Source organism: Limulus polyphemus, unplaced genomic scaffold (genome assembly GCF_000517525.1).
Source record: "Limulus polyphemus unplaced genomic scaffold, Limulus_polyphemus-2.1.2 Scaffold883, whole genome shotgun sequence".
Lineage (NCBI taxonomy): Eukaryota > Metazoa > Arthropoda > Merostomata > Xiphosura > Limulidae > Limulus > Limulus polyphemus.
In genome coordinates this window covers 386,901-402,717 of record NW_013666493.1, presented here as the reverse complement: position 1 = coordinate 402,717, position 15,817 = coordinate 386,901, and the positions used below count along the sequence as shown (strand labels likewise).

The following is a 15,817-nucleotide window of genomic DNA, read 5'->3' as shown; positions in this document are numbered from 1 at the left end:
GGGACACAAATATAAATTTTGGTAAGATGGGAGCAATTTTCAGCTAAGACAGTTTTCTTTTTCTAACAGGGTGATTGGCCTTTGGAATGGGTTGCCTTTGGATGTTGTGAGTTTAAGAGAAAGCTTGAGAAGTATATGAATGATAAGGGCTGGCCTCAAGATTTAAAAAAAAAAATATTAATAGTTTAGTTTAGAGGATGGAACAGCCAAGATGAACCAATAAGTCCCATGTTGCCCTAAAACATAATGTGAAATGCATGTTTACTTAAATTGTGATACTTTCCAAATATGATATGAATGAAGTTGATACACACTAAAACTTTATTACTGTTTGTCTTTCCAATTTTGATGATGATATAGCTTATGGTTGCATACAGTACTTATGATACACCTACACAATGTGTGACATTGATTCCCAATTGTTTAATCTCCCCCTGTATTTATTGCATCACAATTTTTTACATTTATCATATTTGAAAAAAACAAATAAAAAGTGTTCATTTTGTACCTGATTATTATTTTTTTAGCTAAATATGGAAATGTTGTTGTAGCCAATCAAATTATGGTTAGTGATTGAAATAAATTGGGATTGATTCAATTATATGTCAGTTTTTCTTTCATTTTATTTTATTGGTTGTTGTTATTACTGTGTAATAGCATTTCATGTAAACTTTTGGTTTTTCATATAGAACTGATAAGTTTTGGAATAAGTGAGAGATATTCTGTTAAGTTGCTTGTTAAGTTTTTATTACTTAAGTTCTGTATTGTGTGTGTGTGTGTATGTATGTATGAACACAGTTTTTGATATGGAGTTATGTGCTAAAGTTTGTAAAATTTTTTTCAGGACTTTGATGGTCAACGTAGAGCAGAGAAGATATTTCAGACCATCATTTTAGTATTTGGTGTAAGGTTATTGTTTGTATTACCTATTAATTGAAACTCTTGGATAATCTATATAATGATATCTTTTAGTTTGTAACCTTATCATGGTTGTACAGCTGTTGTGTAGTGCTGTAAATAAGAGTGTGTTAGTGTAGAAATAGTTTTCATTGTTTGAAAACTTCAGACCTATTACATAAAGTATTATGCTTTAAGGTGACTTTAGTAGGCTTAAAAAAACATTATTGATTCATTAACTTTCAATATAAATTTCTTCTCTACATTTGGTTGTTATTACTGTGTAATAGCATTTCAGGTAAACTTTTGGTTTTCATATAGAACTGATAAGTTTTGAAATAAGTGAGATATTCTGTTAAGTTGTTTTATTATTATTATTAATTAAATTCAATTTTTTTGATGTGGAAAAGTTAGGTAGAAAATACTGATAATTAGATACATTAATTAAGATATAGGAAAATGTTTACTATCACAAATTGTATACACGCGCACACACTATTTTTTTTATACATAATAGTTGTAGCACATTAAAAGAATATATCAAATGTTTTATTTGTGTCACTGGAGGTTATCAAGAGTGGAAACTACACATTCGTTGATAAGTATAATTACTGGTGCATTAAATTTCAGAACTGTTTTCACAGGTACATCAAAGTTCTTAAATTAGACAGACCACATGCACTGAAATAATTAAACTTTATGTTGTAAAATACAAGCAGAAATGCTGCCTATAGGTGGCTGTTTGTGCTAGTAATTACTAATTGTAGTATTCATACCTCATTGAAAAAAAATTTAGAAAAAGTGAACATTTTCTAAAAAGGTATTTTTTTATATATATTTTTTTTTCTGGAAAGTACAGCACAGGAAAAGTGTCAGGATTGTGCTCTTTAGTCATACTCAACTCATTACACCAAAACAATTCAATGTACAGAGCTAAACCTTTTCATTAATTTTACTGATATAAACTGTAATATTTCTATACATTAAAAGTTTTTTTAAAAACACCAGTCTCATAGTACTACATTTAAAAATTAAATCAATAAAGATATAATCAAACCGTCGCATACAGTCCTAGTGAAAGTCATGTTCTTGTTGTGAGGAGAGTACCTTTATCTAAAATTGTGTTCTATTATAAAGAAATGGTTGTTGCACATACCACAGTTATTTTTCTAATTGTCTGAATCTTGAATATCCAAAATGTGAAATTTTTTATGGATTTTTGTATGTGGTGGCATTCAATAGATGGTGCAGGAGTTTTGGTTATATACATAGATACTGACATACACACTATGTCCATTATAGTAAGCTGATTGTTAAGGTAAATTGTCATGGTGCATAATAAATGAAATACAGTTCATATGTAAGGTTTAGAAAAAGTTAGGACTTGACTTCTAGTACATTATTCTTAGAGCACCGAGTGACATCTCGGTATGAAGTTCGTCATATCACTTCGTAACATTCTCTTCCGATATTGCAAAATTTTGTACTTGCTTGAGGTACTTTGATGTACTTAAAAATTGTTATTGTGAAAGTTTGAGACATAATATGCATAGTTTATGTTTTGTATTCTTCTTGTCAACTCACGACTTTACAAATTTAAGGGATGTTACTGGAATATTGACTAGTATTTTTACCATGAAATAATATTCTTCCAAATATTTTGTGTCATAATGTGTGCATTTCAACAAAAGATGTATATTATTATTATTTCAGATTGTAGGGTTTATCGGGGGATACATTTACCAGCAGTTTTCTTACACTGTATACATTCTGGGTGCAGGATTTGTCTTATCTTGCTTGGTAAGTTAATTATTTGATTTAAAAAATTAAGTATGCCAATGTTTTCAGAGTGAAACAGCACAGGTTTATAAAAGATACAATTTTAAACATAATTAAGAAATATGGACCCAATCGAATAGCCTGTTTTTGTTTTTTACATGTTGTTTTAAAAGTAAAAAAATCATTTTATTGATTTTACATTTAAGCTGTAGATAATTATTCATAAATCTTTTACAGGTTTTTTTGTAGGCAGGTTACTTGTGGCATTCAATATCAGAATTTAAATCCAGGTTGCCTTAAAGTTAGCATGAGTTGTTAGTAGTGTTAGGAACAGTAATAAATAACACTATTTTAAATTAGTCATGCCTAGGGTTATCAGATTTCTAGAATAAAAAACAATTGGACATTTGTTATCAATATGGAGTGATACTGTACTGTAATAGATTTGAACATTTTAAATTACAATTTTACCATATGCTAAGTAATCTGATGTTTATTGCATCATATTTTAAAACCATAGATAATCAAAATGTGTTAAAAAGCTTATCTATTTAAATAAAAAATAATCAACATTTTTTTATAATTGTGTAAAACTTTCATGATCTGATACAAGTAGGGAAATTATGAAAGTTTGAGTAAATATGTATAAAAACTTTTAACACATTACTGTTTTGTTACGATTATGACAGAACATTGTGAAGCCATGCTCAGTGGTGTTTTGTTACGATTATGACAGAACACTGTGAAGCGTGCTCAGTGGTGTTTTGTTACAATTATGACAGAACATTGTGAAGCCATGCTCAGTGGTGTTTTGTTACGATTATGACAGAACATTGTGACTACTGATTTACATTTTTAATTGATCTTAAATAATTACTCATGTACCCATAATTATTAACCACAAATATTTTAACATTAACTTTTTGACAACATATTTCTGTTATTTATTTTTTTATTCTTTTAAAGTTGGATTTATACAAGTTTCCTTTATCCTCTATACATATTAGCTGACATTGCCACCTTGGCCCATGTATCGACGAGAACCTTTACCTTGGCAGAAACCTCAGATTGAGAACGTTGAAAGTACTCAGAAATCAAAGAAGAAGACTAAATAAAGCTGTGTTAGAAATTCACTCCGTTTATGCCTGTGCATTCCGTGATTTTCTTGGTTAAGAAAACTGTATTCCTTATGAAATAATTTCAGTTGTAAAACAGCAAAAACAGTAATTAAACTTGATGTGTTATTGGTTTACTATTGGTCTTGTAGGACACATTAAAATAGTAATACAAGTAAAAACATGTACATCTTATTTAAGCAGAGAAATAAATGATCTACAGAAATGTAATCTTTTTCCGTTAGTAATAAGTATAATTAATGTATTTTACAGTTTTGAAATTAGTTCTCCATATGTTCTAAGTAAGTATGAGTAGCTTTTGCTACATTTTGCCTAAAAATCAAGCGTGTATATATATATTCTGATGGGTAAAATCAAAGGAAAAAAAAGAGTTTGGAGCAGATACAGACTTGCTTGGCTCAATGATATTGGAAAATGGATTGAAGATGAGAAGCTTGAATTAGGAAAGTTGGTGCAGGCAGTAAAGAATGGAGAATCATAGCCAGCGACACTCAGAATTGGTGAGGACACCATGATCGATTGATTCATACCAATGTTATGTTTTCTATTTGCAGAAAATTTTCTAATCGTAGTCATGCAACAAATAAATAGTAATTTTATAAAATCCTTTGTTCAAGATAATTAGTCAATAGTATGGAGTAAATTGTTTGCAATTTATTAGAAACTTAAACATGGAGAACCCTTCCTTCCTTGTGGAAAGGCTGCAGATTTATGACACTAAAATCAGTATTTCAATACTTTTGTTGAGCAAGGCACAGATTGCCCATCATGTTACAAAAAAAGTAAACATAAGTAGTAGTTTATTACAGATGCTTTCCACATACACCAACACTAGTGTAAAGGTTTTCATAACTACAGAAAAATACAAAATCATTTGCTCTTCTTTATTGAAATACAAACCATTTTCACAAGTTATTTTTCTACAGAAGTTCACATTTCATCATAACGTGTAAGAATAATTTTTCTAATGTACAGTTGAAACAATATGTTTATTATGGTATATTTGATGAAGGAACCAGTATAGTTCTTAAAACTTCAGTGTTTCTAGGGTAACTGAAAATTAATCCTATATCAAGATGTTCGACTTCTTCAGCAAAGCTTTCTCTTTCTCCATTACAGTACTAACTAATCCAGATGACAGTTTTATGTTTAGTTGGGATCACTCTTAAAATAATACTTTTCTCTTGGAAACTTCCTGTTTGTTCGAACTTTATCAAATATTTAGCAAAACAGTTGTACGCACAGCACAACAACTTTCTAAAGAAATTTAAGCCCACTAATTTTGTGAACTAAAAACTGGGGTTTGATCCATGCAGATAACCCACTGTACAGCTTTGCATCTGTCAACAAAACTTTTAGAAATATTTTAACCCTTTATGTATTTCACTAAAGCTACAATGTTCTAAGAAATACTAGTATACATTGTTCAGAAAAATATATCGTAAAACTGTAAAGTAGGTTATGTCAAAATTGGTGGTTTCTATTAATTTTATTATTATTACTAGTTTTCCAAAAATCTATCCATTTCAGCTTAACTTGGAAATATTCCATCATCAATGAAATCTTTATCTAGTAATGTTGTGGTTGTGTAATTTAACTTAAACACCATAAGAATTCAAAAATCAACATCAAGTTGAATGACATCTCTAGATTTTTGTATTGTGCAGTTTTCAGACAGTTTTTTTTTTCAACATATTAGAAGTTAAAGTTATGAACAAGACAACAATATTTTCTTAGATGGATTCAGCTAATGGAAAGTAAAAATCATCAAGAAACACAAATTTCTTCTTATTCCATTAAAAGCATTGTAAGTAGTACTTTTTTTTCCTGTAAAAACATTTAAATAGATTGTTCAAACACGAAGCAAAATATATTTAACAAAAACGCAAAATAAACATTAATGGAGTTCATTACGAAACAATAACCTCTTCTTTCTTATTAATGTTTTTAACAACATGCAAGATAAATGCATAACTTTTGTAAATTAAAAAAGAAAGCATTTAATTAATTAAAATACTCAAAATTATACTATAAGCTAGAAAAATGTAGGCATAACCTACTAATTCCCGTAATCCTCTACACAAAACTGAAATATTTGAGCAGCTTTGAAAGAAATCTAACAGAATGTTGGTGCCCATCAGGGTTCCCTCCAAGCTGCACAACTAATCAAATGCTGCGCACATTCTCAGTAATGGTGAGGAGTTTCAACACGTTGACAGCTTTAATGCCCCTGGCAGTCAACAGATCTAAAGCCCAAATAACCAACTGGTAGCATTGCAAAGTGGCCTAATGGTTCAATAGAGTTGATGGTGTAAAAATACCCCCTCCCCCAAAAAAACAACAACCTGGTAGTGCACATTGCCTTGATACTCGTGCACATGAGAAAATTCATTCCACACATGTATTGAAAAGATTAGAGGTAACATTAGTGCCCATGTACAAGGGGTATATCATTCAAATTGTTTTTGAATTTAAGGAATTTGGTATAGTTCGTACGCACTACCTTACAGACCAATTATTTTTCATTCATCTAATATGCTCAAAGTTTTGTTTTCAAAAAGCTGGATTTGGAGCAACCAAATATTGTTTCTCTTTAAATATGTTCTATTTGCATAAAATTAATATTAACATGTGTGAAAAATACTCACCTAGAACTGTAAGTGAAATGTCAATAACAACACACGGAATATTGGGAGTAAGAAAAATGAGCCGGGAGATTCCAGAATAGGTCTGTGACGTGCAAGCTTAATGTTCAATGGACTGGCTTCTTGTGGTTAATCACTGGCCAGAATAGTTCACAGGAATGACAAAAATATCAAACCTGATCAAATTATTCCAAATCTTTCAATACAAATCATGAAAAAAACATCATTAAAGAAGACGTGGAAACTTTCATTGAATATTAAACTGTTTAACAATAGATTGTTAAGTTTAACTTGTCAAAGCACATTCTTGTCTCCATATATAGCATAGCCTTCATGCCTATTTATAACATTATGTATATTCATTGGCCATATATTCTGTCCTGCCAAAGGATGTACAATAACATCCAAATGGTAGACTCTACAGCTAACCATACGTTTTGGCCCAAATTGTGTAAACTAAACAACGCCTGTATAACATGAACAAAAGGAAGTTGTATCTATTGGTTTTATTGTACTTTCTTAGTTTTTTCTGCTATATTGTATATTGCTACTGATAATTTTGCACCAGTGCAACCATACTTGTATAAACACATGTTTACATCAGATAAAATATTTTCCAGTGGACTAGGAGGTAATAAACAGGAAATGAAATCCATCAATTCAACAGACTTCAAGAGAATTTCATAATAACAGCCTCCGTGTACTTTAAATTATAGATAAAATACAACAAACCAGTTCAATCTGGCTCGTATATAATTGAAGTAAATACAGGACATCTGGACAAGAGAAAACAGTATATGTACAGATCCATCTCACTTTGAGGAACACAGTAAATGTAATCTTTTCGTGAAATAAAAGTTTTTTCTAAATGTTTTACAGTACTGAAAAATAAATAAAACATTTATAAAGAACAGCTGGAATGGCGTGTAAGCTGTATATGTTAAATGTACATATTTAAAAAGTATGTATACTTCAATAGGAAGAAAGTCATTGAATGAATGTATAGATATGGGGTGTCTCAAAACATTTATACATTTTAATGTGTCCCAAAGAAGTATAAATCTGGTGATTACCAAATAATAAAAGCATTTATTTAAAGACTAATGACGAAAGTTTGTGTTTCCATAATCCTCTTTCACAACACATGTTCAACATAGGCTCCACATTGACCAATAACAGCCTGCATTTGGATTGCCATATTGTTCGTCACTTCAGGAATATTTGTAGGAGGATGTTCCGAATATCCTGGCAGATATTGTCATTGAGCTCTTTTAACAGTCTGAGGCTTGGGGTCAGCATAAATTCTGTCTTTTAGATAACCCCATAAAAACAAGTCTGGAGGTGACAGATCAGGTGAATATGGAAGCCATTCCACCTCCTCATAAAAATAAATCGGGCAGTCTGGAAATTTTTCAAGAAGGTAAAAACATGTCTGGAGGTGACAGATCAAGTGAATATGGAAGCCATTCCACTCTTCATAAAAATAAATCAGTCGCTCTGGAAATTTTTCAAGAGGGTAACACCACGTTTCCCTGGCTGTATGAGAAGTTGCCCTGTCCTGCTAGAACTATGTTTTCATGTAAATACCTCCATTTCTTTGCCGAGACTGTTTGTATAGTTCAGGAAAGTAAAATTCCTCAAATCATTTGTCAATAGTTAACCTGGTTAGTAGTAACTCATTTATCTTCACGAAGACGTGGAATGGCCACAATATTCACCTGATTTGTCTCCTTTAGACTTGTTTTTATGGGGTCATCTAAAAGACAGAATTTATGCTAATACCAAGCCTTGGACTATTAACGAGCTCAATGACAATATCAGTCAGGAGATTCAGAACATCCCCCTACAAACATTCCCTGAAGCGATGAACAATATGGCAATCCAAAAGCAGGCTGTTATCAGTCAATGTAGTGCCTATATTGAACGTGTTGTGAAAGGGGATTACGGAAATATAAACTTTCATCATTAGTCTTTAAATAAATGCTTTTATTATTTGTGTAATCACCATATTTATTCTTTTTTGAGCCATCCTACATATATATGCATTTATTGAAATTCTTACTACCAGATATAATTATAAGAATAATAATGAAAACTTTTGAAGCAACCAATACCCAAGTGCACACTTATTCTCTTCCTTGATCTATATGTATGTACGTAAGTGTGTATTTCAAAACATGATATACAAACATTTTATTTAGTTACTGTACATAAAAAAGTATGATAAATAACACTAGTTCCTTTATAAATTACTTTTGTTTTTATTTATTATAATTAAAATTCGTAATTTCTGTTCCTTTTCGAACCTGATACTCTAAAGGTTACAAGAAAACAGATCACAAGTTTTTCATCCATCATTTGGATGTTTGATACATTCACAAGGACACCTGGATATAAATTATTTTCTTGGCAGACACTTTTCTGAATGCTCACAACAAATGGAACATAAATATTTACAGGAGAGATACTGGTGGTAGTAACTAGACAAAAGTATGATAATTAAACCAATTTGGTGATTTTCCCTTGTGGTTTAATAGCTAAACAAAAACAAATTGTTTCTATTTACGATCTGAATTAAATAGCCCAACTTATTCCATTTTACTAGTGAAGTTAACTAACTTAAGATATACTTGTAAACCATGTTTCATTAAGTAAAATGACTGGCATTTACTAGCTAAGCTTCATAGTTTTGTTCCTTCTGTTAAAAGTGCAATACTCAGTAGGTAAATTAATCAAATTCTGCCCAACTTAAGGTATGTTTCACTTTGAAATGTTTTTGTCATGGTATAAAAGACTGTTCAGTGTAGATATTATTAATTTATTTATTTTGTTAGTGAATATTTTATGATTGTTTAGTTTGTTCATAACAAAAGAGAAGCAATTATTTTAAAGTAACCATTATGACAAGTTTAGTTACATAACTTGGTAAGTCATACATCGTTTGTAACTCATTGATGTATAGATTATTGAATGTTGTGTGAAATTTCTTTATGTTGAGGCCATAGCGAGCAGACAATTAAGTAATAAACATATAAATAGTGTAAGATGAGCGGGAAAAGTAAACAGACAGAGCAGACGAGAACTAAAGTTACGAGAAGGAATTCGGCTAAAGCAAAGTTAATCATCACAGGAGTGAAAGGCCTAATGGTTGATATATTAGAGTGAGACAAATAGTGTTGAAAGAGATGAGAAGAATAGTTTATTTTGCCAAAGATATTTCTAAAGTAATTGAACTAGCCTCATTGGACTCTGACAAATAAACAGACAATTCTCGGAAATACAAAGAGAGAAAAAGGAGTAAACGATTTTAGAAGTATAGGACACAGCTGTGGTAACTCAACGATAAAGTACGTTTATGATAGTAATAGTAGTAGTTTGGTGATAGTAATAAAGAAAAATAGTTCAGCTTGTCAACTGAAATAATAAATCAATTGAATAGATCTAAGTGAACTTTTGACAAGAAGAAAACTATATAATGTTTATGATATGTCTATAATCTCTATAGTGTAAATAATTTGTTGTACATATTTTTAACTACTAAACTAGTTCCAAATATATATATATTATTTTGAAAACAAATGGAGTGAGTGCTGTTCGTTTATTTTTTAATTTATCGCCAACACGTCACAGACACCTATTGTAGAAGAATCCTAATCCCAACAACAACAAAACACCCATATACATACATTACTACATATACTACTCAAAAAGAAAAGTTTTCTGACAGTTTTCCCATTCATTATGTGAGCAGTGCATTAATATAAATATCATGGACTTGTGGTGGTTGGTGAAAATGCCTTACTAGAAACTGTTAGTAGGTTAACCTTTAGCTATGTTGCTAGATTACTCACTGGCATCAGAGAGGTATTGGGTTTTAATCTGATTCCAGGAAAGCTATAAAAAAATCACCAAAGTAAAACTGGTTCCCAACACTAATAACTGTACCATAAGCCTGAGATAAGGTCTGAGGACAAGCGTTGTTTGAGAGAAGGGAAGAATGTGGCAGTTTGAGTTGTTAAAAAGTGCCTTACTAGTAATAGCTAGAGAGTTAACCCTTTAGCTCAGGTATGTATGTAAGCAGTCCCAGGGTTCAAATCCTGGGAGATTCAAAAATTGAAATTACCATACTTTTTTCTTTATTTATTTTTAATTACCTTGAACTAAAGCCCTTCTGAACTGAAATACAGCAGTAGCAAACTATTCTTTAAATCTGTAGAAAACATTTACAAAATCAATAAAAGTTTGTGGGCCCATCAAGTTCATCCTTTCTTAATTTAAACTCCAGCTTTTCCAACAACTTTATAATTAAAAAGAATACATGCATACATCATATCAAGCACTAAAGTAATTCAAAAATACCTCAGTCCTTAGGAACATTAGGCATTTTTAAAATCATTTAAAGTACTTTTTACAGAAGAACAAAAACATATTACATAGAAAGTGTTTATCACAGGTGCCACAGCAATAGAAGTAAAATTCATCCAAAAATAAAATAACTAAAAATGAAAAAACTGATAACATGCATATGAATATCTTGACTTTTGATTACTGTAAAAACATATTTAAAAATAAATTGGTCATGTTCTCTGATCTTGTCTTTTTTCAAATGTCCTAGCTAGCATGTTGAACTTTAGTATAGCAGTGGTAATTTTATCAGCATGATACTGTAATCCCTTAACTACTCTTTCTACTTTGAACCTAATTCTGAAGTATTCAGTGATGAAAAATTGCTTTATTTGCTGCACTAAAATTATTCTACAAATGTTGAAGTTTTCTTAGTCTGAATATGACTTAGTAACGTCTAAGCTGCTAGTCAGGCCAGCTTGTTTTCGTTAGCTAATGTAGAATCATTGAAATTGTTTTCCTGGTCGAAGATGCTAGTGACAGGCCAGCTTGTTTTCGTTAGCTAGTGTTTTGTTATAAACCAAGTTTAGAAGCTTTAAGTTGTTTTCCTGGTCTGAATGTGGATTAGCAATGTCAATGCTACTAGTTTCAGGCTAGATTTAGCAAATTTTTTTATAATAAAAATCTAATGTAGAAATGTTGAAGCCACTAGTTTTCCTTCTCTGAAATGTAACCAAGCAATGTTGAAACTGCTAGATTCAGGGCACACTTTGTGAATTAGCTATATTATGAATGTCACCTATAAGTGTTGAATTACTAGTATCCCTGCTCTACATGTAGCTTAGCAATGTTGAAGCTGCTAGTTTCAGGTCACATTTGGTAAATTAGCTAGATTTTATATTATGAACTGTATCAATAAGTGATGAAGCAGTCAGTTTTCCTGCTCTGAACGTGTTCTAGCAATGTTTAAAAACTGTAGACTGTTAGTTTCTGATTTCAGATTTGTTCTTATATTATGAACATCCTGTAAAAGTTTTGAAGCTGCAAGTTCCAAGTTCCAATTTGTAGCTAGTAAAGCCTTCTCACAGTGAGAGCGAGAAGTGATTCCCAGCCTGAGTAGCTGCTCAACTTGTAACTTCCTAATAGCAGTATTGTGATCCATTTGACTTTTAAGAAGTGCTGACCGAGCCTCATCTACAGTCACATTTTGCACTTTCTGCAGTACAATTGGTGTCAGACAACATAAAAGTCTTTCTCTGCTCTCCTCATTTCCAGAAGCAGTTCTTGTTACATCAGGGCACTTGGCTTCAGGGGCTGAATGACAGAGAATTTTCTGTCCAGGTGAGATGAATGCAGTTCCTGGTGATGATGTACTACATGTAGAATTTACTAAGAAAGGTTCTATTTGAGCCAGGTTAGACAGTAGTACAGAATTTACACCTTTCTGGCCATTTGAATTATTAGAACAAGATGCTTGATAAGAACTTGAGACATTATTTTCTTGGGTGGGAATCAAAGGTGATCTTCTGTTTTGGCGGGAAATTGAAGGTGGTGGTTGTAAAAGAGGCAAATTATTTTTTCTGGTTTTATCAAACGTTTTCTTCTTTTCAGAAAAATTGGCATTCATTTCAGATGTGCCAAGTTTTTTTTCCAGTTCGGTCAACAGCTGAGATCTTCCATGTTTAATTTCTAGTGGAAGATGTGTCCTGGCAGATATTCTACTTTCACTGTTCCCAGCAGGAGTCTTCTGTCTCTCTGAGGAATGAAAGCTGAGTTCACCAATTTTATTTTCTAAAACGCTTAATGTTTTTCCAATTTGACGTTGCTTATTTGTTGGAGAAATTACAACAGAAGGACGTTTATCAAACTTGGGTGAAACTTCATTAGCCTTGATATCTTTGTTTAATTCAGGGCAACTTTTCATCCAAGATTTTTTATGCACAAGGTCTTTTCCTACTACAAGTTTTTCCCAATCTTCAGGAACAGCGGAATAATATCGTCCTGCATCATAAACATTTTCTTCAAAAGTAGGGACAGCTGAATAGTACCTTCCAGAGTTTGATGAAGATGGATTTTTAGGTGAAAGATTGTAATAGTTTTCACCTGTTTTGTGTGCTGAGGATACAAAAGAATTAAAAGAATCAAAGGAACTTTTGGACGATTTACGTTCTGCATTCATTCCACAGTCATCAATACCTCTACCTACAGAAAAAGTGTTTGAATCTACAAGGGATGCCACACTGTGAGAACACCGATGTAATTCTGAAGAAGGTCTAGTTACAGTAACAGTATGAACAGACCTAACAGAAATAGAATCGCTTAGGTCAATCAAAACTTCTTTAGTTGTTTCACGTTTCTTATTACCCCTGGATGTTCTAAACACAGTTTTTTTCATAGACTTGGGTTTTTCCTTCGTAAACTTGATTTTGACATTTTCTTCAAGTGTTTCATTCTCCAGTTTATTATATCCAAATTGCCTAGAGTTGTTTTGCTTCAATCCATTTCCATCTGGTCCTATAAAAGATTGATATTTAAATAATAACAATGATAATGAATTACTGAGCACAGTGTTCTAAGTCTTCAAATCACAATGTACTTTGACTAGCTACGAATTAGGAAGTTGAACAATTTCAAATTAACAAAGTGAATATTCCTAAGAATCACTTTACTATTGCTTCTAAGGTTAGATCAATTCCGCTCACTTTAAATTGTATACCAATCCATGAATATGACCTAATTTTAAGACAATCCCCCTTTTCTTTTCAAACATTACTGAAGTGATGAATATGTAACCATCATTTCTAGTTAGAATAAATTAGAATTACTTTCAAATAAAACCTGAAATGACTCTGGGGCTGTTAGACCTTTAAAACCTGCATAAACACGTGAGTTTGTATCCTGCAGACTTATAACCCTTTTTTTTCAAACTTTATAGTAAGAATATTAGCTATAATCTAAATATTTTGTATACAGGGCCTCTGACTCACCAAATAAGTAGAATTTCAAACATGTCCAACTACTGGGCCGTAATATATATTATGTAATAATATTTTTCACAACAGTGTTCAACAAGTTTTACTTAACTTTATTAATTTTTACTTAACTAACAGTAAAATAGTCAGTAGAATAAATATAAGCATTGCATGCTTGTATAATTCATGCATTAATATTTGTAAGAGCAGCAAAAAGTAATTATTTCTTTACAATGACCAAGGTAGGTTAAGATTCTCCACACTCTGTTATTAATACAATACAATCTATTTGAATGATGACAAAAATGTCTTATGTAAGGAAAGGCATACTTCAATCTCCTATAAACTATCCACATAACTTGCATCTCAAGATCTACTGACACTGAGCCATGTCACAATACCCATTAGGCTTGAAACTACTGTAGGTTAAGTTTAGACTGATCCTTCAATAACTGAATCATTGAGATGATACTTATACATCAGAGCATAAAAATATTTATGAAATATTAAGATTCAGGGAAGACGGACACACAGAAGTTCCGTAATTGTCTCAAAGTCTTGTCAATACAAATATCTAAACCAAAAAATAAAAAGGCTTTCCAACTGGTTCAGAAAGATCAACTTTTAAATTTAAATTATATTGGTTAGTTGATACACAGAATGTAAATGGGTTTAAAATGGCAACATCAGTCTTATAAAGATTAACCTGATTTTTAACATTCTTTTTTTAATTATTTAGAAACCAATGACAAACTTCTGAAGATAGTGTTTTAAGTGATGGGTAATGCCCATTGTGTTAATTCAATAATCTTATTATCATTTAAAATAAAGAACTATTATTACTCTAACTTTTTTTATGTAAGTCACAAATATCTATTCATAGTAACTTATTTTTACTTCTTCCACAATTGTAAATTTAGTAATGTTAATAGAACTACATTTACATTAAAGGATGTGATATCTACTTTACTTGAAAAGTTTGATATTACTGACTCCATAACTGTCATCAACATTCTAGAATACTAACAAAATTCTGTTATAGAATCAAGGTATTCATAAAATATATCACAGAGAACTCTAGTGTCAACATTTAACTGTAACATCAATAAACTGCCATACTAACTTGTTGGTTTTGTTTAAATATGAAAGAAAAAAACTCACTTTGATTTCTATCTGAGAGCTTTGGAGTAGTAATCTGTTCTTGTGGTAGTCCTAACAAGTCGGGTGGTTCCATTGGGTTACGAAGATAAACTCTAGAATTCAGATTATTCTTAATAAATGCTTCACTGTTTTATCAAGAATGTAAATGAACAGATCAAAAACTAGATAAGTTCAAAAGAAGTTTTACACATAAGACTGAATACATGCTCTTTATGGTTTTCTCTGTTTAAAACATTTTATGTTTATGATTCAGAAGATTTATGTTTGATTTATGGCACACTAGCTTCATGTGGATTATTAAAGTAATAACAATGTTTATCTTCTGTACACTTCACAATGTTACTGCTTATATACTGTACAAATATAGAAATATAAATTAAAAGTCATTGAAACAGTTTTGTTTGTTTTAAAAATAAAGTTGAGCAATGAGCTTTCTGTACCATGCTCACTGCAGAAATTGAAATCTAGAGTACATTATAAAGTACTCAGGCTTACAGTTGAGCCACCCAGGAGGTTTATAAAAGTTTTAGTTTATTCTGTACATCTAACACTTCACAATGATATGAGAGATGTTTCATCATCCATTTCATTCACAAATGCTACTTCACAGTTTCATCACATGTGGTAGTCAAGAAGTGTGTGTGTTCAAACAATAAGAGACATGGTGTTACACGATGATGCCATCTAGAAATATAACAAACTCAAAATCACAGAAAATTTAATGTAAATGGAGCTTTATTACACAATGATTATCTCACAGTGAAGATATCAATAATCACAGGAGAAACATGCACTATTATTAACATTATTATTATTACACAATGATTACCTCACAGTGAATATATCAATAATCACAGGAGAAACATGCACTATTATTAACATT

At 31.2% G+C, this 15,817-nt stretch overlaps 1 protein-coding gene and 1 pseudogene across 1 annotated transcript in view; one reads left to right on the top strand and one right to left on the bottom strand.

The window, feature by feature from the left end:
• LOC106461031 (signal peptidase complex subunit 1-like) overlaps window positions 1-4,022 on the top strand; it is a 5,734-nt gene extending 1,712 nt beyond the window's left edge. Inside the window, exons 2-4 of the mRNA XM_013920810.2 lie at window positions 845-904; window positions 2,611-2,697; window positions 3,684-4,022. Coding sequence (XP_013776264.1) covers window positions 845-904; window positions 2,611-2,697; window positions 3,684-3,791 — 255 coding nt within the window. The 3' untranslated portion in view covers window positions 3,792-4,022. The remainder of the gene's footprint in view (window positions 1-844; window positions 905-2,610; window positions 2,698-3,683) is intronic.
• Window positions 4,023-11,583: 7,561 nt separating this feature from the next.
• LOC106461029 overlaps window positions 11,584-15,817 on the bottom strand; it is a 54,355-nt pseudogene continuing 50,121 nt past the window's right edge.